The sequence below is a fragment of the Oryzias latipes genome, chromosome 21 (assembly GCF_053564925.1).
Source record: "Oryzias latipes strain Hd-rR chromosome 21, Olatipes_Hd-rR_3.1".
Taxonomy (NCBI): Eukaryota; Metazoa; Chordata; class Actinopteri; order Beloniformes; family Adrianichthyidae; genus Oryzias; species Oryzias latipes.
Window position 1 is genome coordinate 24,838,342 of NC_136257.1, and position 26,473 is coordinate 24,864,814.

Below are 26,473 nucleotides of genomic sequence, written 5' to 3' on the forward strand. Positions count from 1 at the left end.
TTCTACAATGTTTGTTAAATTGTATGCATTAAACTTTTTTTTTAAATATTCTAATTGGAGCCGCAAAAGTGCGCATTGAAATGACGCGCATTCTGGAATTAGGCCAACAAAATGTAATGGAAATTAGAAACCTAACAACTATATCACAAAAAAAAATCAAAATTTAAAAATGAAATGTCTGAAAACAAAAATTATATATATTTGGTGTAAATGTTTTATAACACACAATTTAACAGTCCGGTAAAAATCTTCTTAAGTGTTTTCCAAATTAAACTGACTTTTATTTCATACAGGATGATAAATATTGCAGCATTAAAAAAAATTTAAGAACAAAAATATTTTTTTTTCTTTTTCTTTACATTTTGAATTCAGTTTTCACATTTTTCAGATGCTTTATGAAGCAGCATCCTCTATGTACAGGGAAAGACAAAACAGCATCAGGAAATGTTTGTGAGCAACTGACTGAAAATGACTCCAATATTTTTCCATCAACTGATCAGTGGAAAATTGCTTCCAATAGTAATAAATGTGAACCCGTTCTCTCACAGGACAAACAAGCGGCAGGGCGCTCTGCAGATTTTCTGTCTACTGCTTCCCTCTAGTGGAGGAAAAGGATAACAACAGTTTTTACATTTTAAACAGGAGCTGCAGGCATTTTAAAAACTGACTAAAGCTAAAAAAAAAAAAAACTTTGAACGTATTAGGGTTTTCTTTTGACTCGCTCTTTGCTTCTATCCCCACTTCGGCTCCTACTTCTTCCTCTTCCCTCTCGTTCTTCTCTCCTCTCTCTGCTCCTCCTGTCAGCTGTTTTGCCTCTCCTTTCTTCTGCCTCCCATCTGTTCTTCTCGTCTTCACTCTGACGCCTCTGTCTACCTCGGCCCTCCCTGCCCCTCTCGCGGCTTCTGCTTCGGTCCGGGTCCGCCCTGGAGCTGGAGGGTCTCTGCCTGTCCCTGCTGCTGCGTCTCCCTCCATCTTGACCTCCCTCTGGAGTGTTCTTGTTCTTGGGACTGCGATTTCTACTCCTGCTCCTTCCCCTTTCCACTCCTCTTTGTCTGTAATCTCCAGAGTCCTCTTTCGGCTCCTTCTGTCCGGTGTGAGGGCTTGCTGACCTGCTCCTGCGAGAGGAGGCCTTTTTGTGACTCTTGACTCGCCGCTCGCTCTCAGAGCTGTTATCCCGACAGGACTCTTCTTTCTTGTTCTTCTTCCTCTTTTGGCTCTTGGATTTTCGGTGAGCGCCTGAATCTGAGCCACTGTCACTGCTGCTGTCATCAGAGGAGCTGCTTGAGCCATCACTGCTCTCCTGCTTCTTCTTGTGCTTTCTTTTGCTTTTCTTCTTCTGTTTTTTGCTCTTCTTTTTCTTTTTCTTATCAAGCCGATCAAGTTTTCTGCAAAACAGCAAAGAAGTAAACTTTTTTTTTATATTTGAAAAATCAGCACACATAAAAACAATGAGAACATTCATGTTGGACATAAACATTTTCTCCTTAAGCCTTAAAAACTAAAATGTACAAATATCTGAGAATTTGCAAGACTGAAATGAAATCCTGTTTACCTGAGGAGCTTTTGCTTCTGTTTAGTGGTTAATGACTTCAAAAATTCCACTTCTGGATCGTCTTCTTCATCACTGGCAACATATTGCTAAAAAGAAAAAAGAAAGACTTTTGGTGAATTAGAGTTATTATAGATGTTTAAAATAACGTTTATTAAAAACTAAGCATATTTCATGAAGCCTGAGAACCTAACAAAACTTCCCTTTCTTTGTTGGGTACATTTTTGTGTAGATGTGCGTTTGTGTATCATCATATTCGCACAACGATGACAGTGTGAGACAGACAATTACCTGTGTAGAATCGCAAACAATAGAGTTGGTATCAAGGACACATTTTTTGAGGGCAAACCCACTGTTTCGCATCTCCGCCATTAACTCGGAGGGGTGCATCGACGGACCTGTTGGCACAAATCACACCCTAAGAGTCCCATTGATGTGGGATGTATACCATCCACTATCTCCACGGCGGGAATTCCAAAGGCGGCTTTGTTAACAGAATGGGACACCAAATCAACTCACTCCACTTCCGGCTGAGCAAATCATACAATATCGTTCACTGCCAAAGCAGCAGTTAGGGGAATCAGAATACACAATAATTACATTTTTTTTCTCCCGGCACAGGAGGGGAACCATTACGGCACTCCATCATCATCCCCACTGACTGGACTCTCCCAGGGTAAACATTATCACTTTACTACTCAGCTCGCTGATTGCAGAACTTGGAATCAGCTGAAGGCTGTGAGCTTTAGCTGGAGCCTGAGAGGAATGATGCAGAGGTAAACGAGCCACAGCATGTGTGGAAGACAAAAAAAAAGCTGCTCCGCTGACCCCCGCCAACCACGGATTCACATTCTTACCACAAATAGTCACACCATACGTGCGTTTTCAGAAAGCACATGGTAAACGGCGTGTACTTGTAAAGCGCAGCACTACCTTCTTAGAAGGCCCAAAGCGCTTTACAGTCCCATTCACCCACATTCAACCAATAATGGAGGCTCTGCTGCCAAACGCTGGCGCCAACTTCTAACCACCAGGAGCAACGTGGCGTTCAGTGTCTTGCTCAAGGACACGTCGACACACGGACATGCAGAGTGCGAACTGAACCTGTGATCTTTCAACCAGAGGTCGACCGCTCTAGCCCTGCACCACCACCAGATGCAAGTAAAAACCCTGAGCATGCTTTAAGGATTCTGTATGCTTCATTTGATGCTTTTAAAATAAAACCTGTTTATAAGAACATTTGTTTGAAGGTCCATTTATACTGATGAGAGAAAAAAAAAAGAATACTTGAGCACATAAAATGGTACCTGCTTCCTCCTCAGACGCCATGGAGCTGGCGTTGATGCCTGACAGTCCGTACAGAGGACACTCTCTGTCTGTGTTCACGTGGCCCCATTTGTGACACTTGATGCATCTGACATTGCGCACCTTTAAAATAAAAAATGAATTAAAAAAATTATTCAATTGTTGAATAAAAAGGTTGTAGAAATAACGTCATAATATACGACAGAGTATAAGGGCCACCATACAGAAAAAGAAATATTTGAAAAAAGTTCATGAGGGGAAATAAGTCTACATTTTATGGGAATGAAGGCACAAAACTGTTAAAATAAAGCTGTACATCACAAAAAAGCCAAAGGAGCGATTCTTGAGCAGTGTGGTGTCCATCCTATTTCTCTCAATTGTTTACAACACACACACAAATAATGTTTGGTTGAAGAGGGAAAATATAATGTTTAATTCATGAAAAAACAAAATTTCCATGGTAAAATTGTGACTTCTCATAATTCATATATGCATTTCTTTTTTCATGCTGGCCCCAAAACTATGCTGTAAATATAGATTCTTGGGATTAATAAGGAGGAAAAAAATATTCTAAACTCAAGTACAGTGTTCCTTCATTTATCGCTGAAGTTAGATTCATGATAGGGGATAAGTGAAATAAGCAAAGTATCATCTTTTTTATTTTGTGATCTAATGCATAGATCATGTACATAGATCTTGTGATCCATTTTAAACACGTTTCCAGTGCTTTTAATTATGATTATGTCCTTTTGGCCCACTGATTGTAGCTTCTACACCTACAAGCTTTTTCCAAGTTGCATTATTTCTTCTGCTCCTGATTCACAATGATTTGAATAGAGAAATACTCAGAAATGCAATTTTAAACATACTTTCCTTTGAATATATTCGCCGTCGTGAGAAAAATGCCATGGAAACATGTTAAAAACACCAAAACTATTATTTTCATGTAAAGCACATAAAGCTGCATAACATTGTTTAGTTGCTCTTGTATATATGTATATATCTTGGAAAAGATATATGTTTGTATGTAATTTATATACTTTTACTACTGGATCCTAAACCATTGAAGCCATATATATTGAGGTTAGGAGTAGTAGGTAATGAAATGACAGAAGAAAATGTCCTTTTTTGGATTGTATTGTTTAAAAATTTTCATTAGTAAATTTGCTGCAGCGGGATGATTCTATATGCAAAAAGTGTCATATTTTGAAAGGAACTTGATACAGCCTTTGTCAAATGCAAAACATCAGATTCAAGAAAAAGAGCTACTTTGTTTTTATTTTGCTGTGTTTAGTTCAATTACATTTCTCCTAAAAGTACCATAAATAAAAAGCACTGTTGTATTTTTTTAAGCAGTTCCTGCTGGGTTTTGGTCAGAATAATCAGCCTCAATGGCTCTCTCAGTGTTGAAGGCTGAGATTTCACATTTGGTTTGATTTAGGGTGAATTGTTAGTGTTTGCAGTTAATTTACAAGTTTGAGTTTTTAGATAAATATTAATAATTGAGTGCATCAGAAGGTAAGAAGGATTTCAAGCTTTTCATTTACAAAAAAAGTAAATACTTTATTTATTTTTATTTTTAAAATACTTTTTCTAAGATACTTAAAGCCTAAAGCCAATGGAAAAAAGACAAATTATTACATTTTTTAATTTTATATTTCTTATTTTTGCATTATTAGTACCAACAGTCAACCAAAAACTCTAAACTTAATTCACAAATTTAACAGAAAATAAACAAGTTTCTATTCACTACATTTAGTTTAGATCGTATTTCCAGACCAAAAAGAAAGAAACTGCAGCAGGGTTTATTTATTTGTTTGATTTTTTCTTTCCGTAAAAAGAGGAGTTGACTAAGATAATTGAATCAAAAGAGCAAATGTGCAGTTTGCCTGTGTAACAAAGCAGTTAAAAAATAGGAATAAATCTTCACTCACCTGGATTCCAAATGGCTGATCTCTAATATTCATGTCATCTTTTGCATATCTATAAAAATAAACAGGGAACATGTTGGTTTAATCAACTTAAAGAACGGACAGACTACACTGTAAAACTAACAAGTTCTTAAAAAGACCTTAAAAATAAGTTAATTAATTAATTAATTAACCAACTTTAATTTTCAGTAGGTGGAAACAAAGCAGCAAAAAAAACTGAATGGGAGGATATTTCCCCCCCAATAATAATGTCAAAAATAATATCAAACATTTCCAATCAGGATAATAATCAAATAATGAGTACATTAACGCTACCAAAAAGCAGCATAGTGCTTGTGTAAAACTATGAAAGTCAAAAGGTGCAGCAGTGAAACATGTGAGATTAGCTGGTGGTGTTAGCTGTCAATCATCTTGAGCATAGCAGTGACCCACTAACATACCTCCAACTTGTGATCTGACACAATAAAGCAGTGGAAATATTAAAAAAAACACACAGAGGGGGACAGATGCTGGGCCCTGGTTCTCGTGTACAGAAGAAAAAGATCAGGAAGTGTTTTCTTGCTACCTTATCTTTAAGTGTGTCCAGCATGATTCATTGTCCGTGATAAGAAAATGCTGATCAGGAGAATTCCAGCAGCCTCTGCCGCTATCAAGGTTTGTGTCACAGAGCTGTTCCTTTGAAGCAACAAGTACTCAACACAAAAGACCTTAAGAACTTTGTTTAAAGTGAGAACTCTAACATCGCTTTGAAAATCGCCTTTTCAGGAACCTCAATCAGGAAGAGAAGGTTGCTCTGTAATTGGTTTGTTGAATTAACAGCTTTACCGTTTAAAGGGGAGAGAACCTTTCCAAGAAGGCAATGACTATTCTATTATGTGGGATTGTTATAATAATAATATTAATAATAATATTAATAATAATGGATTGGATTTTTCTGTGCTTTTCCAGACGCTCAAAGCACTTACAAAGCGTCCATTATTGATTCACTCCTCATTTATACTTGGTGATGATAAGCTACTGGTGTAGCCAGAGCTGGCCTGGGGCAGACTGACAAAGGCGTGGCTGCCAGTACAGGCCTACGGCTGCTCTGACCATAACTGGGACATTCGTACACATTCAATTGGTTTGTTGGTTCCAAGACACGGAAGTAGACTGAATGAGACTACCTATGCTGGATCCTGATAACACGTAGGACAGATTCATGATTTTCCTGAAGCATTTTAATATACTTTACTATAAATATCATATTAATGATTTGCCATCTTTATCTAATAGATTTAAGATAATTTTATGACCTGGCAAATAAAATATGCAACCAGGCTGATTCCCCCTCCCCAAAACTGGTCATGAATACATCTTAAAACATACAATGAAAATATAAAATGACCAAAAACTCAAGTCTTGAAGCAACCTCTAAAAAAATGTGTCAGAATCTAGAACTTACTTCTCTCGGGGAGCAGTCTTCTGCCACTCAAACTTGCATTCCTCCTGACCCTCCTGAGAAGCAGAAATATGGACATAAGATTATCTTTAACATTATAGATTTTGTTTGTCCTACGAGGGCAAACTCAAAAAAGATGTATACATTTTGCATTTAAAAAAAGAAAAACAATCTAAATTGAGGCAAGATTAAAGACAATATACCACCATAACCTGGGCAATATAATAATAAAAAAATGTCTGAAGAGAACACAAAATATGGCAGCTGGATCTGCATTAGATCATCTTCTAGAAACTGAAAGCCTTTCAGACATGAATAACGCCAATCCATTTCTAGATAGTTATGTATTACAACTTCAAACAACCCTGAACTTGCAGAATATTTTTATACAGCAAAACTGTGATAATTTTTTTTAGTCATAAAGGTGAAAACAAGAGTGATCGGTCATAAATAGGGTAGTTTAACAGTGTGGATTTCTACATACAAAGGGGAAATGATCTAATTCCTTCTTATTGTGAATGAAACATTTATCTGTAGCCACTATTCTCTTCAAACTTTTCTGAACAAAAGACAAAATTTTGCTCCTTTAACAAGATTCATTTCATTTTTTTCATTCAACCTGGCCTCTAAAAAGATATTGAATTAATTATTTTGTTTGTTTTAGTCTTAAGTATTTTTTAAATGGGATGTTACAGTCAGTATTTAAATGTTTACAGGCTGTTAAGGAGTTTTTCTTCAGCTGCAGTCTGGTCATGACTATTGCAGAAACACACTTTTTTTAAACAAGCCAGATAGAATTGTGTGCAGCTATTGAATAAACAATTATCAATGACAAAATAAACCAAAAAGTGGATTGTTAATGTTTAGGTGAAAATCACTTGGAATTACTTGGTTAGAATTATTCCCCTCTGTCTAATAAGTGAGTTGATAAAGATTTTTGTTAACTTTACCTCTTTTGTCTCCTCTTCAAGTCAGTAAAATGTGCGAAGAGCAGCAAAAAGAACAGAAATGTACATGTTAAACATAAGATGTCAAAGAAATATTCAATTAAAAAATTGACAAACATATTGACAAATGTGGAAGATCATTTACCTTTGGAAGCGCCTGGTGGAGCTTCATACATGAAATTGAGGCCATTTTTAACACGATCATCTCCCATTAACAACCTACAATCAGAGAAAATACAATCTTATCTGAAAAATTTATTAGTTTTGTGCTGTTATAAAATCAAACCAAACTGCACAACAAAAGCAGCTTAAAGCCAGTTCTGGAAGTCAATAAGGCTTTAACCTGACCTGTTGTTGTATGTTTCCTGCTCTTTCAAATATGCCTGCATTAGATCCTCTTGCTTCCGCTTATCGAAAGTGAGTTTTTGTTCGGCCATCCATACCTAAAAGTAAAAAAAAAAAAACACAAAGAAAGAGAGTGGGTATTAGGATGCAATTGTCTTAACATGCTAAGGCAGAACTCCCTAAACCTCTGTACTGGGACTTCACTATATCACAAAAGCAGGACCAAAATAGAGCTAATTTATTGGTATTCCGCGATTACTTAAATATCATAAAATAAACTAAGTTATACAATCTAATCTTACAGCAATTTTTTATAAAAGCACTGGTCAAATTACATATGTTTTGTACATATCTGAAACCTGAATTATGCACATCAGGTCAGGTGCTGTAACAAAGGGTGAGATCAGAAAAGATTTCTCTTCAACAACACTGTATTGTCTTATGTCTTAAACCACTGTGTTTGAAATAAATAAAGAAACTGAACTGAACGAACGCAAGTAAATCCAAAGTGTCGCGATTTTTTTTTAGGATAAAAGCAATCTTATAGGACATAATAACGTAAAACACAGACATGTATAAGTCTGCACGAATTTTTGAACAGGTGCGTTTTAAAACGTAGCTTTTTCAGCTGTAAGCTATTATTAGTATTAGCTAATAATAGGCATAATTATATTAGCAGCTAGTACGTATATATTTCTGACGATTAGTGAACCGAAAATATAACAAATACATAAAGCAAAAAAAAAAAAAGTTAACAACTACATTTAATAATAATAGTAATCATAAAGTAAATATAAAACAAGCTCGTAGCAAATTTTATCAATGTTTGGTTAGCTTGTTCTGCCAGTAGCAAGTTAGCTCGGCTAGTAGTAGCTAATCCTCTGGCCTCGTAAACAGGAAAAGCTTATATTAAAGTTGGACTTGCCTTTTTAATGTTAGATTTTGAAGCAGGATGGAAATCCTTTTTACACATATAATTTGCGAAAGACTTCCCCATGATTCCAGTTCAGTTGTTGAGGTTTTACCCGTTCTTTTTCAGATAATGAAGCCTGGCTACGGAACCAGTACAGGTAAACAACGAGGACAACTCGAAGTCAGCATTGTGTTGAGACTTCATATCCGCCGAATCATTTTAAGCAATCAAAAGGATCCAAATGTAATTGACATTTACAAAATCCTAAAAACCATATTAAAAAAAACTAAATAATATTCCCTATAGCGTAACATAATTTTTTTGAGCTCTTTAAATTGAAAAAATAAATTTTTTGTTCCAGTTTATAACGTTGATTTCCTAATAAAGCACTGACTTCGTTTCAGTCACGTGATAATACTGCTTCCGGTTGGACGTTGTCATATATGAAATCGTGCAGGAATGGAAACTGATACTGACCTCTTCTAGAGAAACTGGTAAGTTAAGCTATTTTAGAGTAACAGAAGGACAGTATTTTGCATTGAATCCAACTTTTATGACATTCCAATGTGTTTTTCCCGGATAATCCAGCTATTAAATACAATGTTAGCAAAAATATGAAATTAATCATGTATGGGGTACAGGTTTACTAATACACTGTTATATTTCAGCTATCTAAAGTTAAAATGCTGCCATCTTCCTGCGATACCTTTGTTGCTCTACCTCCTTCAACTGAAGGGCCATACATCATCTTTGGGAAAAACTCAGACAGACCCAGTGATGAAGTGCAGGAGGTTGTGTATTTTCCTGCCAAAGATTATGCAGCAGAGGAGAAAGTTGAGGTACATCCCATACAAAGCCTGTCACAGTAGAACTGCATTTCAGAGACAATTGCAATCTGTAACAATTTTTTATTCTGACTGTTTTTGTTTTTCAAAAGTGTACATATATAGAGATTGAGCAGGTTGCCCACACTTATGCAGTCGTGTTGAGCAAACCGGCATGGTTATGGGGAGCTGAGATGGGAGCAAATGAACATCAAGTGTGCATTGGAAATGAGGCAGTGTGGGGCAGAGAGAGTGCTGATGGTGAAGAAGCTCTTCTTGGTATGGATCTAGTCAGGTAAACCCCCCTGCAGATTCTTTATCACACTCATTAGAAGTGTCAGTATTCATTTTATATATGTTTCTATCATACAGGCTTGGACTTGAAAGAGCTGATACAGCTGAGAAAGCTGTGACTGTTATAACTGAGCTGCTGGAGAAGTACGGTCAGGGAGGATCATGCTTGGAGGATGAATGTAGCTTCACCTATCACAACAGCTTCCTCATATCAGACAGGGTTGAGGCTTGGCTGTTGGAAACATCTGGGACGTACTGGGCAGCAGAGAAAATTCAAGGTAACAAGATGTGCGGGTACCTAAAACCTTCGGAAGAGCCGACGTTTTTCATATTTATTCTTTTCACTTTGTGAATAGTTTTTTTTTTAAAACCCAAAATAAACAAAAAGCCAAAATATTGGGATATATATATATATCCTCTAAGCCTGGTATTTAGCGTTTTAACATAGCCTGTCTATTGTTTTAAACCATCACATTTAGTCTACTTACACTCACTGACTACCAAACTTCCTATTAATTAATTTTATTAAAATTGAATTTAGGGGATTTAAAGTTACATACTGGCATTGGTTGTCTCTTAGGATGTTAATTGGCTATTTTTTAAGCAAATTTCATGCCTTTTTGTCTTCATTTTCTGATTTAACAGAATATGTTTACCACCAAATGGCACAAGTGGAGTAATATTTATCTTCTTTGTCTTTTTAACAGATAGTAAATATAACAGCTGCCATCTATGTGTAATCAGTTACAGTTTTTCCTACTAAAGTTGACAAACTTTGTTAGAATCATATTTACTCACAGTACTTCACTAACTTTTTGCATTTTGACCACAGTACGAGTTTTCATGTTAGAAAACAGATTTTTATTAATGAAAAAATCCAGACAATAAAGTGTTGAGTAAATTTGTTTTGATTAAACTACAAACTAGCTACGACCCACAGGGAGTTACCTACAAATTTATTTTTCCTTCTCCAAAACATCAGAACAAGCCCTCTTCTTTCTTATTCTAGGTGCACCTAGACAAGGTTCCATTTGCCAAAAACAGAAGAAACAGCTCCAGGCTCCCTCCACCATGTTTCACTTTGAGAATTATATTTGTGGCAAAGGCTTCTAACTATATTTATTATTCAAAGAAGGGAAAAACTGATGTGTTTAAGGAAATATTGATATAAACGGCAGAACGTAAAAAAACAAAACAGATTTTCAACAAATGATCTAAAGCAGTGTTTTTCAACCTTTTCTGAGCCACGGCACACTTTAACCTTAAAAAAAATCCCGCGGCACACCAGCATCCAAAAAAAAAAAAAAAAAGGAGAAACTCATAGTCTGTATTGATCTACAGTCCCTCCGCAATCTCACATGCATTTTTGAGATAATTGTTACAGAAATAGCTGGAAACTGCAGCTGTTTTTTTTTCTAAAAAATGCAATAAAAGTTAAGTTAGAAGATTTAAAAACAGATTGATGTGTGTTCGTTGTTTCAAGACGTTTAACAACAGATCTCCTTGTGCGCTGTCAATCTCATGACCCAATGCATCATGGGAGATGTAGTGCATAAAACGGCTGGAGATCGGTTTTCGGAGCTTCATTGTTTTGTTCACTTGTTCCACGGTCTGATACCGGATTCTGTGCAAAGCTACACCGCTAAAGACGAGCTTTAGCTGCTATTTTTGTTAGAACTGAGCGACTTTACGAGCTAAATCGGGACAAGGAAGTGAAGACTTTAACCAGTTCTGATTGGTCAGACTGATGACATGTGATTAAGCTCCCCAAGAATGATTGGTGGAGACAGTTAAAGGGACGGGACTTTTCCAAAATACAGCCGAAGGTGCAGCTGAATCGCGGTACTGTACAGTCATTCTTATCAAAATGTCTTTAATAAAATAAAATAAACGTAAAGAAAATGTATTTTACATCTTTTATATTCCTAACTCCTCAGTGTTTTATCAGGGCCTGTTTGGATGAACAGAGAGCTGAAATCCTGGAGATGGGAAATGTTTTTAGATCAGTTAATGAGGACAATTTCCCACGGCACACTTGACCATCTCCCACGGCGCACTAGTGTGCCGCGGCACACTGGTTGAAAAACACTGATCTAAAGTATATAAAACAGTTGAAGAACAATATATTAAACATATAAAACTAAATTACCACAAGGAAATGAAAACAGAATAACAGATCATAACTTGTCCTTCCTATAATTTGACATGTTACAGGACTTGCATTTCTTACAAAATATATAAAAGATTAAAATCCTTTCTATAATAAAATTTGTGCTCTTGGTAACAATTGTCTGTATATTATGCTAAAAAACAATAAGAACTGAATTATTTTCTTATTGAAAAAAATAAGATTTTTTGAGAAATGTAATTTTTTGTGAAGGTGGAAATCGCAACATCTCAAACCAGTATTGCATTACCACCAAGATCGACAAGGAGCATCCAGGAATGCGGGAGTATGCCCGAAGCAATGGCTGGTGGGACGGAAAGACTGGGTTCAACTTTGCCACAGTCTACTCCTATTTGACCACAGCCAGAATCGAGTCTGCTGGAAGCCGATACTGTGAGGGAAAGAAACTGTTGGAACAAAGGAACGGTGGGTTTCTGCAGTCAATACGGCAACATTGGAGTGACTTTGGGGGAAAAAAAGGTTTAAATGATCGCATTTCCTTTTGAAGGTCACATCACTGCAGAAGTTATGATGCAAATCCTGAGGGATAAAGACAGTGGCATAAACATGGAGGGAATGTTCATGACAACAGGAAGTATGGTGTCTGTGGTCCCCACTGATCCGGCTCTTCCAGCGGTTCACTATTTCACTGGAACTCCAGATCCTGAAAGGTCCCACACTGAACTTCAGGATTTGTTCAGAATTCACTGAAATAAAGACAAGTTAATGCATTTGAATTTATGCTTTAAAATTTTAGGTCTGTATTTAAACCATTCATCTTCGTGGAAAATGCTCATCTACTGAAGGAGACTTCCTCCCCCAGATTTGGTCCAGATGATCCTGTAAAAAAGAAACCTCGCTTTCAGAGCAAGCCTGACCGAAAACACCCACTGTTTGTCAAACATGAACTGGTGGCTGCCATCATTGACACCCACAAGGTTTCACAGTTTAATTCAGTCTTACATGTTACCAGAATGAATATGTTATATAGTTTTTTTTTCTTTATAGGACAGAGGACAGAAGATCATAGAAGGCATGAGGCAGCTGGAGAAGGAAAGCTTGAAAGAAATGGAGGGAATCTTGTCACGCAGCGTTGATGAGCCGGACCTTCTGGTGGACCTTTTCTCCCTGTCTGTTCAGAAGGAGATTTCTCTGTACAGCAAAAGTTGAGCTTTTTAACATGACATAAGCATGACCTAAACTGTATGTAGCTTCATATTTTAGCTTTGAGTTAAAGTTCGATCAAAATAAAATAAAAAAATCTGTAAAACCTAAACACAATTTTGAATAAAAACAACAAATTTAAGTAAGTCTTACTCTAGACAACATGAATACTCTTCTTTTTTTTAAATCAAATGAGTCCTGTTGTTTAAGACATGAACTACTGACCAGAAATGTTCCAACAACAAATTTATTTTGTAACATAATTTTTGAAGATTGATAAATACATATAGTTTGAAACAAATGTCCACTTTGTAAAAAAAAAAAAGACTCTGCACCAAATTGTGAATTAATAAAATATTTTATTTCACAAAAGCTAGAGAAATTATTTTTGCATTCACTTTTTTGTTGTTTGTTAGAAAAAAATACAGCAGCATTCTCTTTTTAAAGAAAAAAAAAGGCTGATCAACAGTAGTTCTTACATATATTTCATGTTAAAAAGGATGTGAAACCTTTGGTTATCCACATTTGTGCATGTTCGCCATGAAGACTCAGCCACAAACACGGGTGTTAGACCATACATTTCCCTTATGTACAAGAAACAAAAACAATAACAATCTGAGATAGATGGTTTTTGTTTCCTGTTTTACTTGGAAGGCACAGTTCCCGTTAACATTTCTATGCTCTATTATTTTAATGCGTTTTAGCTGCTGCATTGTGGTGATTGTGCAGTTTTGGCGCAATTTCTCCAGTGTTTTTTTAATCACAGTGTAATAGTTACGCAGTACAAAACACAAATTCTATAGTAGGGAGTACCTACCGTATGTCTATAGGCTTATTTTCTACCACATTTAGGCAGTAAATGCAAAGAAATAATTAAAATCATAATAATTTAACTAAAAATGTTATGAAGCCACAAATACTGCAGGCCTCTGTCATGTTTTTCTGTCTCAAAATGCGACTGTGTGCAATTTTTGCCATAAGTTATGAAATGATAAGTATCTTATAATTAAACATTTATGAAATTTCCCTTGTCAACAGTTCACACGTCTGCAAGTATGTTTAGTAATGTTTAATTACAAAAATCTCCAAAAATGCATCACACCACATTAGTAGAAAGGCAGCCTTGCAAACAAAAACCAAAAAAAGAAGAAGCTGTCAATAGAAAAATCCCAGCCTTCCTTTGTCTTAGAAACCATGGATTCAGAAGAAAGAAAACTGCTTTCTTCCCTAAATACTTCAAGTACTTTTTTGTGCATAATCTCTTACCCGTTAGCACTTAAATGAAGAATAAGTCATGCACTGACTGCATACAAGACATGCAAAACCATTGCATTATTGATGACCTTTTGGGTATTTTGAAGGACTAATAATCCCTCATTTTATCCAGTGTACTAATGAGCAAAATCTATGTTCATTTTTTAATGCTGTAAGATACCTGCTAATACAGAGATCTGGCATCCACCTTAAAATAAACGGCTTTGATGCTCTGATAACACAGTTGGCTGTGTGCACATGTAACAGCTCATTGGCTGTTGAAAGTGAGGCAACCACAGGTGTAAAGTCCTACAATGTCAAATAAACAAAGTATTGTGGTTTAAAAAAGGAAACTTGTTGAATAGATGTGTCCTTGGACAAATGCACAACTCCCAGGGGAGTATTTCCTTTCTCAACTTCTGAAAACACCTCCCACTAAAATCTCCTGGTCTCCTTTTTTAATGAAACACTAAGCCTTCTGAGATGAAAGAAATGTTATGTTTTACTTTGGTTTCATGAAATGAAGTAAAAGTATAGCGGACTGTCTTGGAAGCTGAATTCATCCTTGATGTGCTGAAGCACGCCTCCCTGCTGGAGCTGTGTCCCATAGAGCACTGCTTCGCCGCGGTCCTGAGCCAAGCCCACCTGCAGCAGCCAATCCACGAACTCACAGCCAAGGAAACACTTCATCACTGTTTTCCTCCCACACCTGAAACACAACCCATCATTCACATCCAGTAATGCTTCTCTGGTTCAGAGTACCGTAATATTCGGCAGAGCCCTCTAGAAAAACCACTGGAGCAGATGGACAGACCAGGCAAACCAGAGATAGTTAGCTTGAAGCTTTGTGTACAATTCTTCAAAAAGTTCAGCTTTGGTTCTCACTACTGTTAATCTAGAAATTCAATAAGAAACACTAGCGTCGACTTAATGCTGAAATTCGTTTTTCATGAATGTAAAACACAGAAAATGAAAAAAACATTAAAAGGATAAATGAAAAAATTATGGCTCTCAGCTGTTACAGCAGAAACGGATCACATTCAGGATGACACTGATCATTTCATGAAAGGAATCCAAGTTCATTCGGATTAAAAACAACCTCATTGAAATTTATAATTAAAAATATTACTTTTTTCCCTTAGTGAGTCTCTAACTTGACTGAACTGAACTGAACGGAAGGCTGCTGTTGCACTTGTCCTCTGCACAAAATGGTCATGGATTTAAGTGCTCAGGTTGCCATAAATGCCGGATTCAACACATGAGACGATCAGTGTCCTCCTTCAAAACTGGGACTCAAGAGTAAAGAGAGAAAAGTGGGACATGCAAATAATGAGATGAAGATTGAGAGTACAAAATGAGACATGCAGGCGATCCGAATTATTTTGTGCATTATGTTGTCTGCATGTGTGTCGGGGTGGGGGGGGTGGTGTGGGCATTGTATGCGCTGTTTAATTTTTCTTTTGGTTTTCTAAAATTGGAAGATAATTTAATGTTAAGCACTTTATGTGACATCAGTCGCAAACGTGGTCTACAAATAAAGTTTGATTTAAGACTTTGTTATAATGAAGATCACACAACTTTCAATCCTGCAGATAGACAAGTGTGAGAATGCATTTAAATAACAAGCTTTAAACACTCAAACTGAGAAAAATGTAGTAAAAAAAGCAGTCAGTATTATGTAATGATTGTCCACAATCTAAAGCCTAAAGTGAGTCTTGATGAAGTCACTTAGTCGCAAACTAGTCATTTTAAGATTTACTTTCAAGGTGTTTATTTACTGTGGGTAATGGAAGAATGTGTCCTTAAAGGATCTGTGCTAAATCAGCCGTAAGCCACATTAGCTCACCTTTGATTCTTAACGATGTCACAGCAGCACTGTTGCTTGTGGTATTTGGTGAACTGGGTGCAGGTCATCCTGATGTCATCGGGTAAATCCGGCTGCTGTTTTTGCTTCCTCCTAAACCATCGAGTGAAAAACCTGGGCAACAGTAGCAGAGAAAACAAAACAAAAACAGCACAAATATTATTATGCTCTGTGGAGTACACAAAGTAAATCAGGGATCTGAATGAGGTCTTATATTTGGGTTCAGCATAAATGCTCTTTACCTCTTGAATGGGAGTAAAATCAAATGCTTGTCTAACCCAAAAAGTGCAAAGGAGAGAAATCCCTGTGAACAGAAAAAACAAAAGCTATGATTGTGATGCTGGATGAGAAAACACAACTCAGTCATATTCCCAGACAGCAGCATCAATCAGATCAGCTCTGTAAGCTAAAAGTAAGAAGTCAGGTTAACATCCTGAAGGACAGGTGGTGCAGAGGAAGAGGCAGGCTGTAGTTGAAAACCAAACTGATGAAAATGATCATTTTAACATGTTCTTCTAGCATTTTTCTCAGGATGGAGGACTTGTATAAAGAAAATGAAGCTTAAAATTGCATTTATGAGTGTTTCTTTATTCAAATTGTTGTGAATCAGGAGCAGAAGAAAAAAAAAGGCTGTTTGAAAAAGCTTTTAGCAGTGGGTGGGCCAGAAGCTTCCTGCTCCGCTCCACTCTAATGCAATCACTTGTAGACGTTTGATCCGTGTTTCGTTTTTTTCGTCCGAGCTGGCTTCTGGCTTAAAAAGCTCAAAGCTGAATAGCTCCAATATTGTTCACCATTTTTGTTGCACCGGTATAGTTGGGTGGGGGGTTGTAAGCCAGCATATAAACAGATATACAATTCAGAGGTAAATTTCTAATGTACTACTTCCATCCTGCAGAGACTTTGCCCTAGAAAACAACACAGGTTTTTGGGATTTTGGGTAAATAGCGGCTGCATGCTGAAAACACTGCGGATACATTTTCCTCTTTGGGAACAATTATCTACATCTGAAATATTGTAATAGTGATTTAGGAATCCAAGCGGCTGAAACACTCACCTGACCATAATTGACTATTGCACAGAAAAACAGTAACTCCAAGTAGAGTCTCCCGGGAGCATGGTTGCAGAGCAGCCATATGCAAGTGGAAAGGTTCTGTCATTTCAGGACACAAGAGACACTTGTTACAGGGGCAGGAATTTGCAATCTATTTGCATCGGATCTGGTTTGTGAAGACCTGCGTGAAAGAATGCAGTTGATTTACTTACAGCCAGCAGGTTCACAGTCAGAAGCAAACACAGGAGGACATGGCGGACCACTTGTTTATCTCCAACCTGCTGGAACTCCTCCATTTTACCGAGAAGACAGTCGGTTGACTCGCAGCAGTTCCCACACTGAACTGAGGGGGGCGACAGAACAGACATCCAGCAGGCAGATGTTAAAACCACCATTTCTAAAAAGCCTGCAGTTTGATTCTCTAATCGAAACAAATGGTGAGATGACGAATAGAAAAGCCGCACCTGCGTTTGTGCTGCCGGTCACATTTGTGCTGATGATCATGTCTGGCATGGGCGGGAGTGGAGAACAGTCACAGCCGAGGCACTCTGATAAAGTATCAAAACGGAAAGTTCTTCGTCTTTATTTTCATGCTTTGTTTCAATGCAAGCTCAAAAAAGACAAAATATCAACTTGAGTTGAGAAAAATAGGATTACGTTCTACTCAAGCACTCTTTTGCAGCTTTTATGATACAACATTTCTGTTTGTGCAACAAAGAGTTGACTTAAACTGCTTCCTCTTCTTAATGATGACAAACAACTTCTATCATGTTCTTTTTTCTACAGAATTGGTTCACAGAAGCAACAGACAAAAAGCATACATCAGAGAACAATAACAGTTTGAATTTGCTTCTTTTCTGGCATGTGTCTGCTGTGTTAAAGGAACACAACTGTTATAGGCTTAAACCCAAGTACCTCTGACTCCTCCAGATGGGGTTGCTGGTTCAATCAGATTCTGGTTTTCTGCTTCGACTTCAACCACACGATCCTCTGTGGAGTTAAGCACAGAGTTTCCCTCTTCACTTGGCACATTTCGGGTCCAGCTTCCTCTACTGAGACACACAAGAGAGCTTCCTCCAAGAAGAATGCTGAAACTCACGACAAGCGTGGTGCAAATGATCTGATGGAAAACAAACACATCCGGCAGAACTTTAGGTGACTCCTAATCACTGCTATGGAGTAAGAAGATTTAGTTGGTTTTGTTACCTGTTCTTTACCATAGAAGTAAAGGGGATCAATAGTATTGGGCAGTTTCTGACCAGAGCAGAGCAGAGCAGCAGTAACAATACATGGAATCCTGCCGTAGAAAGGTTCAGCAAAAAAACAGAATTTATATTTGTCAAAGCCGAAGACAGAAGTACAATGTGTACAGGAGAGAATCTCAGGGGAGGTTTAAATATAGTAAATACAGAGTTAGGGAAACTAAAACAATAGTTTGACATAAATAAACTCTCACTCAATGCTAACAAAACAAAACTCATGATTTTTGGAAATCCCCATATTCCTGCAGATTTAGAAATAAAAGCTGCCATCGATAATCATGTTTTGGAAAGAGTGACTGAAATTGAGTAATTACGAAATTACACAAAATAAGCTGGAGGCCACAAATAAAGCAAGTCAGAGCTAAACTTGCTAAAAGCATAGCAGTGTTGGGAAAAAGGCGTCACACACTCAGTCACAAAGCACGTTTACTAATATATTCATCCATAATACTACCATATTTACAATACAGCGTAGAAGTTTGGGGAAATACAACAGTCTTTGTTCATCTTACTAAGAAAGGTTATATGAATAGTTCATTGGGTGAATTATGAATGCACTGTTTTTAAAGTCCTGTTCATTGAAATTATGGGAACTAGTGAAACTTAAAACAGCACTCATCATGTATAAAGCCAGAAATAACGTCCTTTCTGGAAAACATACAACAAATGTTCAAGGACAGAGATGGAGGTTAGGATTTAAGAAAACAGCTGAACTTCAAAGGCAGTGCATTCGTACTACAAAAAAGAAAATGTGCTTATCAATTTATGGTGTGGATTTATGGAACAGGTTGAAGGTTTAAAAAAGCAAAAGCAAAGCAAACTTTTACATGTGTTCAAAAAACTGATGGAACTTTACAAGGCTAGAAATGATCAATAAAAGCAAAAAACAAATAATCAAATGTCACTTCTGTACAGAAACTGTAAATAGAAATATGCACAACTTAAGGTGTTGTAAAAAGGGGTGGGATCATACTAGATTTTCTCCACCCCTTTTCAAGCACATTGTTTTGTTTTAACTTTCTATTTTAAACTCTTGCGCTTATTCTGATTTCTGTTTGAATTAAAAAACAATAATGATACAATAAAATAAACAATATGTAAGGGATAGTTCAGATGTACAAACAAAAACTAAACACATAATGCATTGGCAATTAAAAAGTTATGGCTTACAAAATAAAAAAGTATGACTTTAGTCTTTTATTAACCAAGTGACTTACCCCCAGCCGGCAATGACCAACAAGCCAGATGATCCTTTCAGGTCATCGTGCTTTTTCGTGAGCAGAACTGAGAGCGCAATCAACCCTGACACAATAAACATTGAGATCACACATAGAAAACATCAGCACAGCTCCACTAGTTCAGGAGAGCTTGATTGTTGGGAGTGGACGTGTGCATACCTGGCCACATGTAAGTACTGTAGAGGGAGGTGCATAACAGGGTGAAAGTCAGAATCTGCCCGATGAAGTTTCCTTCTTTCACCACAAAGTTCCACTGAATCATCCCAATGCAAGTTAGCAACTAAAACCCAGGAGAGCAAATATTCATATGATTCATGTGAAGTCGTCAACATACATTTTCATTTTGTTTCACAGAAAATAGGCAGATTTCTTTTTTACCTGTGCCAGAAACAGGTTGACAGTGAACATGTGAGGTAGCCTCTTGTATTTCTTACTTAAAAACATGACAGCAATTGTCCACACCTATGAGAAAAACAAAAAGCTATGAAATGATGAGACATAAAACACAGCAGAGATGTTCAGCAGAAATACTCGACGTTATTATCAGATTCTTCATAACCTATGGCCTGCAAAATTTAAAGAAAAATGACGTAGTTCAAAATAAAAAAACACTGAACAACTGTTTGAAAAAATGAAACACTGCTCATTATTCACGGCAAATAGTATCATTTCAGGAATTTAAAGTATGGTGTTACCAAGAATAAGGAAGAACGCACATTTATAGAAGTGTCTGCAAAGCTGCACATCCTGTTTATTACTGTGCTTTTACAAAAGATCTGTTATAATGACTTCAACAATCTGCTCATCCAGACTTTTCCTTTTTCTTCACAGCTTTCCTGTATATCTCAGTATTACAAAAATATTTGGAAAATCAATGCATAAGTCATGACATCGAAGAGAATCTGGCTTTAAACCAATATAAAGTTAGATGGGTGTGAACTCAGAGAGATAAAGACAACAGGTTAAAAGAGTTTTGACAGTTGCGAAAACCTGGAAAACAAGTCTATGCCAGCCATTGTGAACTTTTACATTCTGACTCACCAGTGCGAATAGGCTAACAATGCTCATATTGAAGCTGACTGTCTGTAAGGAATTCATCAACAGCTGGGGATCCATCTTGCGCACCGTCAGCAACCAGGCCGAAAGATACATGATAGGCGCTGAGAGAAAAGTGCTGATCACCATCCCAGAGGTCACCTATTAGAAAAAGAAATGTTCTTTTAAAAGTACTGTGGTAAGTCAGCAACAGGTGACATGAAGGATGATATCCAACTCACCACTTGCAGTTCTGCATTATAATAAACAGCATAGATGGCCACACTTGGAGCCGTGGGGAAGACTCCGTAAAGGAAAGCGAAATCGGACAGGCTGGATTGGTTCGCAGCATCCGTGCTGTTGTTGTCCAGCAGATCCACCATATCCTTGCAGATGAGAGGCATCAACAGCCTGAAATTCAAGAGAATTAGCTCAGAAGCCTCAATTTGAAATTCTGGATAATGTTGTGAAATATAGTGCAACTGAACAAGTCACGTAAAGCTGTTATGCAACTGCTGAGTAATCTTAAACTTTAACATCCTGTCACCCTTTTTAACATGCAAATACAGTAAAATACATTTCTTAAAGACCCAACCCAATCATCTTTTGATCTACAGGCATTTCAAAAGTGTTCCCAGTGTTTTTTTAATTAGAGTTATGACGTTTTTAGCAAAAAAAAAAAGGGTAATTTTCTTGGAGATAGTTTCTGCAGAGCAGCAGTAGTTCATTAAAAATTCGCCTTCAAGTTGTGGGCAGGAACGTTGTCTTGTGGAAACCTCGTCCCCCCTTCCCCTCCCCATTCCTGCCAGCTCGGACCAGGAAAACAAAGACATGCGGAGATCTAGTCACCTACAAGTGAATGTATCAGAATGGAGCAGAGCAGGGAGCCTGTGTTCCCACCCAGCATATTCTCTACATCACAAAAAAGGTCTTTTTCAAACTAAATGTGTTCCATTTGCTCCTGATTAACAACTATTTTAATAAATAAATACTCACATAAGTAATTTTAAGCTTAATTTTTTCTATCAGCATAAGTGCCACAGGAACATGTTAAAAACATCAAAAGCACCATTATCATCGGAGTAGGTCTTTAAAAAAAGATGTAAATTAGTTCAAACTTGAATTTTTGTACTTACAGTTTTGCTGTAGTAAGTAATATCAGTGTCACAACCGTGGATCTGGTTAATTTCCTCAACTGGCCCACCATGGTCAAACCAAGGTAGAACAGAGCTGCTCCCCCAAAGGAGTTGGCCAGGCCGTCTACAAACTCAGCCATGAAAGGGGGGATTGTTTGGTGCAGGACAAAGTGGGCGATAATCCCAATGACAACCATGAACACAATCGGGTTCTTCAAAACCTGCAGAACTACAAGTCCCAGGATGCATAATTTGTTGTGCTGCTCGTGGTTTTCATGATTCTTCCACTTCTGGACCTCACAGAGCGCAAAGCCGATGGGGTTCAGGAGCATCAGGGACACAGGTGCAACCAGGTAGATGTACTGGAGATACTCTGGATGTGTGGTCTGGTAGAGGGCTTCAACTGAGAGTAAAAAAAAAAGGCATTAGTTTAAAATAGGTTGTAAAAGTAAAAAAAAACAAAAGAAAATAATGACTAAAGGATGCCTCTAAAAGCATTCTTTCAAATTAAAATAGGATTTATTATCCAGCAAAGACAAAAGTGGAACAGTGAGGTTACAAGGAGCAGAGGAGAAGAAGGTGAGGGTGGACTTTAGGCACTTAAGGTCAACAGTCCAGAGCATCAGAGAGTGTAGGGAAGAGTTAAAGAGGGGTGTGCAAGCAGACTACAATGGGTGGAGGAAAGTTTTAAGTGTGACAAGAGCGTCAAGAGCGTGAGCAAGAATAAAAGGAAAGGTACATGAGAGCAGCCATGTTGCTGGTTTAGAGCGGGGAGTCACAATCCAGGCCTCAAGGTCCGGTGTCCAACATGATTTCCAATCAACCTATCATTGTTCTTCACCTTTCGGCATATCCCTTTTGTGTTCGACACAGCCAATCTGTTTTCATTGATTCACACCGGTAGTTTAGCAGAAATTCTTACGCTAGATGTCCTTCCTGACACAAGCCTGTATTTTTATCCTGACTGGGGACCCAACCAACCTGCTATTGAAGCTCCTTATTGGCTAAACACATCAGGTAATCAGCAGCAGATAAGGCAGGATTTAAAAAAAAAAAAAAAACAGGCGTCGGCCCTTGAGGCCTGGTTTTTGACCCCCCCGGTTTAGTGGCAGTGGTTCTGAGAAAAAGACAGGAGGCAGAGCTGGGGGAAGTTGAACTAAAGATGTTGAAGTTCTCTTAGGGAGTGATAGATTCAGGAGTGAAAACATCAGAGGGACAGGGAAGTAGTTTGAAATGGCTTGGACACATCAAGAGGAGGAACAGTGATTTTGTTGGTTAAAAGGAGCCCGAGGTTGGAACTACCAGGAAAAAGACTTAGAGGAAGACCAAAGTGGAGGCTTGTGGATGTAGTGAAGATGGACATGAGAATGGTTGGTCTGAGCAAGGAGGATAAAGAGAAGGTCAGATGGAGGCGGATGATTAGTTGAGGTGACCATTAAAAGGGACCAGCCAAAGAGAAGGATGTGGTCATTTGCATGTTCTACCAAAACACCGCAGTGTAAACATCATTTAGTGCTGGGGGGCAGGCTGCATCAGGACACAAACACCAGGAAAAAGAGTAAAGGTGAAAATGAAAAAGATTTCTGTTCTGGAAAAAGAAAACATTTTCAACTTCATTAATGATTAATAAATATTGCTGTGTGGAAAAGCTTTCATGTTTGTTTTCTGAGTCTTGCCCTGTTATAAAAGCACAATGACACACTCCGGTGAGATATGAAGTTCCAGTTATAGATTCTAAAATAAATCAAGAAGATTTAGAAGCTGAGGGATCAGTCAATAAAAGTCTTACTCCAATCATCTTTTGATCTATTTTAAAAGTGTTTCCAGTGGCCTTTAATTATGATTTTGCCAATTTAAGCCAAAATTGTGTCTTTCTTTTAGGACACCGGTTTGTTAATAGGGTGGACATAAATGCAGCTTAAAGGCTGTATTAAGCATCGTCTCCCACAAAAGTAAAAACAGAGCGCCAGTAGTTCTTTAAAAATTTGCCCCCCTGAGTTGTCAGCGGGACCCCTGGTTGCGGAGTAAGCCCACCCCCATTTCTCACCATCCCTTTGTTTATACTCTCTCCTGCTAGCTTACAGGCACACTCCCAACCTAACATTAGCGGTGCAACAAAAATGGCGAGCAATCCAGCCGTACAAATCTGACCCAGATGGCGAGGAAAACAAAGGCCTAAATGGATCTAGTTGCCTACAAGTGGATGCTCCTGATTCACAACAAACAATTTGAATGAAGAAATACTCGGAAATGCTATCTATCTAAGTGGATGCCCCTGATTCACAACAATTTGAATAAAAAAATACTCGGAAATGCTATCTATCCATCTATCCATCTAACACCAAAATCTATCCAACACCAAAAACACAGTTTGCATCAGAGTGGGTCCTTTCCAGTTGTTTTTATATTTGAGCCTTATTCAAACACATTCAGAGGGCTTGTTACTCATTAATACATAGACTGTACCACATTCTTGTTTGTCTTTTTTGTGTGCCCAAGCTCTGATAAAAAGCTCGTAAAAAGGGCCTTGAAAGCAGTGATTGTTTACGCTGCTACGAACAATGCATTTAGTTCAGTAAAGGGCTTGGGATAATGCATATACGGAGAGAATGTAAAGAAGGAAGGATAAAAAAAGCACACCTATTGGATACCCCAGGGCGAAGTCATTGCTTTGGGTAGCAAATATAGAGAAGAGCCCGGCCTTGCTGTACCGACTGTCAGGATTGGCAACTATCAGGGTGAGAACACACACGAGGCAAAACACAGAGACTTTGGCGATGAGGATGCTCCAGAGGAAGGGCCAGATGACGTCATTGAAGTCCAGCAGCACCATGTTCTTGAACAGCAGGGCCGGGAGGGCAAACTTGGACACAAAATTTCCCAGTCCTTTGGCTTGGGTGCTTGTGATGATGTTGGTCCTGCCTGCGATGTACCCACACAGGATGATCCCAAAGCACTCCAGGAGAGCTGGGAGCAGCTTGTCTATGGACATGGTGGAGGGCAGAGGGTCTGACATCTCCTCCACCCTGAATGAAAGGTTGTGGAGGATGCTCTGGCCCTCCATCCTGCAGGTGTTTTTCAGTGGTTTCACTTCTGGTTTGAGGTCATAATAATGACAGAGCTGGAAACAGAGGCAGCCAGAAAGCGGAAGAAAGCAGATGGCAGTTACATCTTATCCACTCTATAAACTACAAGTCTATTCTATCTATGAGAGGAGTTTAGGAGGTTATATTGTTTAGATTTAAAAGCCCCTAACGTTTTTATCCTAACATGTCAAATTGAAAGTATTGTAAACAAGTTTTGAACCACACAGTTTGGGTTTTGTAAATAAAAGGCACTCTCACCTCTGAGACTGCGCACTCTAATGTCCGCTCCGTCGGTCATTGTTCGCTTGCATTCAAATTAAAGAATGCTAAAGGTGCACTTTAGCCTCAAGGACGCAGATAAACCACCACGCAGCACCGAACACTCACGTCTGCTCCGACGCCACACTCTGATAGCAGAGGGGGGGATAATGCGCTCTCTAGTGCGCAGGAAGCACATGCTCGATGCCCCGCCCAGCGGCTTTCACAACCGATTTGCCAACACCTTCTGACCAATCACGGATGAGGGGGAAAGAGATGGGCGGAGCTTGTTGGATGTTATGACACCGAATGATTTTTTGAGTTTGCCTGCATTATCACTGAGCTCAGGACAACACAACTGTAAAGATGTTTTTATCCCTTAACTTAAATTTTTTTTTCTAAACGCTAAAAAGAAAACCAAGAGTCTAAACGAGCCATTTAGAGCTGAAAAGTTCAAGCTGGTTTTTTACATAAAAATACACTTTCTTTTTGTGTCCATTAAACCATTCTTTTATAACCTGAAGCTTTTAAATATTTTTTAGTAATAATAAAAGTTATATTTTTTCATTACATGTTGTTGTTGTTGTTGTTGTTTCCCTTTCGGCTTTAACAGGTTTGATTTATTTTTTTCTGACAGGAACAAATATAAATTCCTTTCAAAATAAAACACTATCAACAGAGTCCCTCTCCTGATGCGTCATTGCAATTCTCGAATTTAAGAACTTTGCTTCTGAACAAAAACTAGGTACTATTGTGCAACAGAAGATAAGAATATGAGATTTAAACAAATCTGACAGTAACTTCAACCATCATTTTGGTTACTTGTGCATTTTCAAGGTTTGTTGAGTGGGTCTCTTAATTTATTGTAATTTTAACTGTGGTTAAAAAAGGAATTTAAAAAAAAAACTATTTTTAGGTCATCTCATTAAAAAAAGGATTATTGAGATGACAAAATTTAACTGACAAGCCTATACTTTATTTAAATCATGAGCATTTTTTCTTTAAAGCCAAAGCGGCACAATGAAGTATAAAAGAGCCGCATGTGGCTCTGGTGCCTCAGATTGCAGACCCCTTCTTTAGACCTGTAAACAACTGTGATAATTGCCTTAGTGAGCGAAAAAACAGGTTATATGCCCTGCAGCAAAAAACAGAAGGTAGTTGGAAATTTTCTAAACAGATTGCTTAACATTAACTTCTCTATTTGAGACATCCTCGTGACTTTCTGTATTTTAGCAGTAAAAATATGTGGGTTGCACTTAAAAATTGTTTAAGGAAAAGACAAGTTACTACAAAGATGACTATTTGTTCTCAAGAGCCACACTAAGTCCACTTCTGTGGAGATCGGTGAGAAGAATTTGTTAAACAACTTAAAGACTTGGTAAAATGTCTTAATTGTGCTCTTTTTGCTT

At 37.8% G+C, this 26,473-nt stretch overlaps 3 protein-coding genes across 5 annotated transcripts; 1 reads left to right on the forward strand and 2 right to left on the reverse strand.

Moving 5' to 3' along the window:
- Positions 1 to 259: 259 nt before the first annotated feature.
- cirsr (corepressor of RBPJ and splicing regulator) lies at positions 260 to 8,839 on the reverse strand. Its single transcript, XM_004081923.5, has 10 exons — positions 8,444 to 8,839; positions 7,522 to 7,616; positions 7,319 to 7,392; positions 7,177 to 7,190; positions 6,230 to 6,282; positions 4,789 to 4,837; positions 2,857 to 2,977; positions 1,841 to 1,947; positions 1,553 to 1,638; positions 260 to 1,385 (listed from the first exon to the last, which is right to left on the reverse strand). Exons 1-10 carry the CDS (start codon positions 8,513 to 8,515, stop codon positions 701 to 703), a joined length of 1,356 nt encoding a protein of 451 aa, XP_004081971.1. The 5' UTR covers positions 8,516 to 8,839; the 3' UTR covers positions 260 to 700.
- Positions 8,833 to 13,252, forward strand: scrn3 (secernin 3). 2 transcript variants are annotated; one of them, XM_020713060.3, is made up of 8 exons: positions 8,833 to 8,925; positions 9,100 to 9,270; positions 9,369 to 9,550; positions 9,628 to 9,827; positions 11,930 to 12,142; positions 12,225 to 12,387; positions 12,474 to 12,654; positions 12,725 to 13,252. In XM_020713060.3, the coding sequence occupies exons 2-8, from the start codon at positions 9,115 to 9,117 to the stop codon at positions 12,884 to 12,886; spliced, it is 1,257 nt and encodes a 418-aa protein (XP_020568719.2). In that variant the 5' UTR covers positions 8,833 to 8,925; positions 9,100 to 9,114; the 3' UTR covers positions 12,887 to 13,252. The 2 variants fall into 2 exon arrangements, with proteins under 2 accessions (XP_020568719.2, XP_020568720.2); XM_020713061.3 differs by having other exon boundaries at positions 12,540 to 12,654.
- Positions 13,220 to 25,306, reverse strand: gpr155a (G protein-coupled receptor 155a). Of its 2 annotated transcripts, XM_004081924.5 has the most exons (16): positions 25,065 to 25,306; positions 24,361 to 24,841; positions 21,721 to 22,123; positions 20,827 to 20,995; positions 20,591 to 20,746; positions 19,928 to 20,011; positions 19,709 to 19,829; positions 19,529 to 19,613; positions 18,256 to 18,346; positions 17,965 to 18,169; positions 17,514 to 17,597; positions 17,262 to 17,392; positions 17,053 to 17,148; positions 16,241 to 16,302; positions 15,981 to 16,112; positions 13,220 to 14,843 (listed from the first exon to the last, which is right to left on the reverse strand). In XM_004081924.5, exons 2-16 carry the CDS (start codon positions 24,782 to 24,784, stop codon positions 14,648 to 14,650), a joined length of 2,439 nt encoding a protein of 812 aa, XP_004081972.1. In that variant the 5' UTR covers positions 24,785 to 24,841; positions 25,065 to 25,306; the 3' UTR covers positions 13,220 to 14,647. The 2 variants fall into 2 exon arrangements, with proteins under 2 accessions (XP_004081972.1, XP_078795441.1); XM_078939315.1 differs by lacking the exon at positions 24,361 to 24,841 and having other exon boundaries at positions 25,065 to 25,243.
- Positions 25,307 to 26,473: the final 1,167 nt, after the last annotated feature.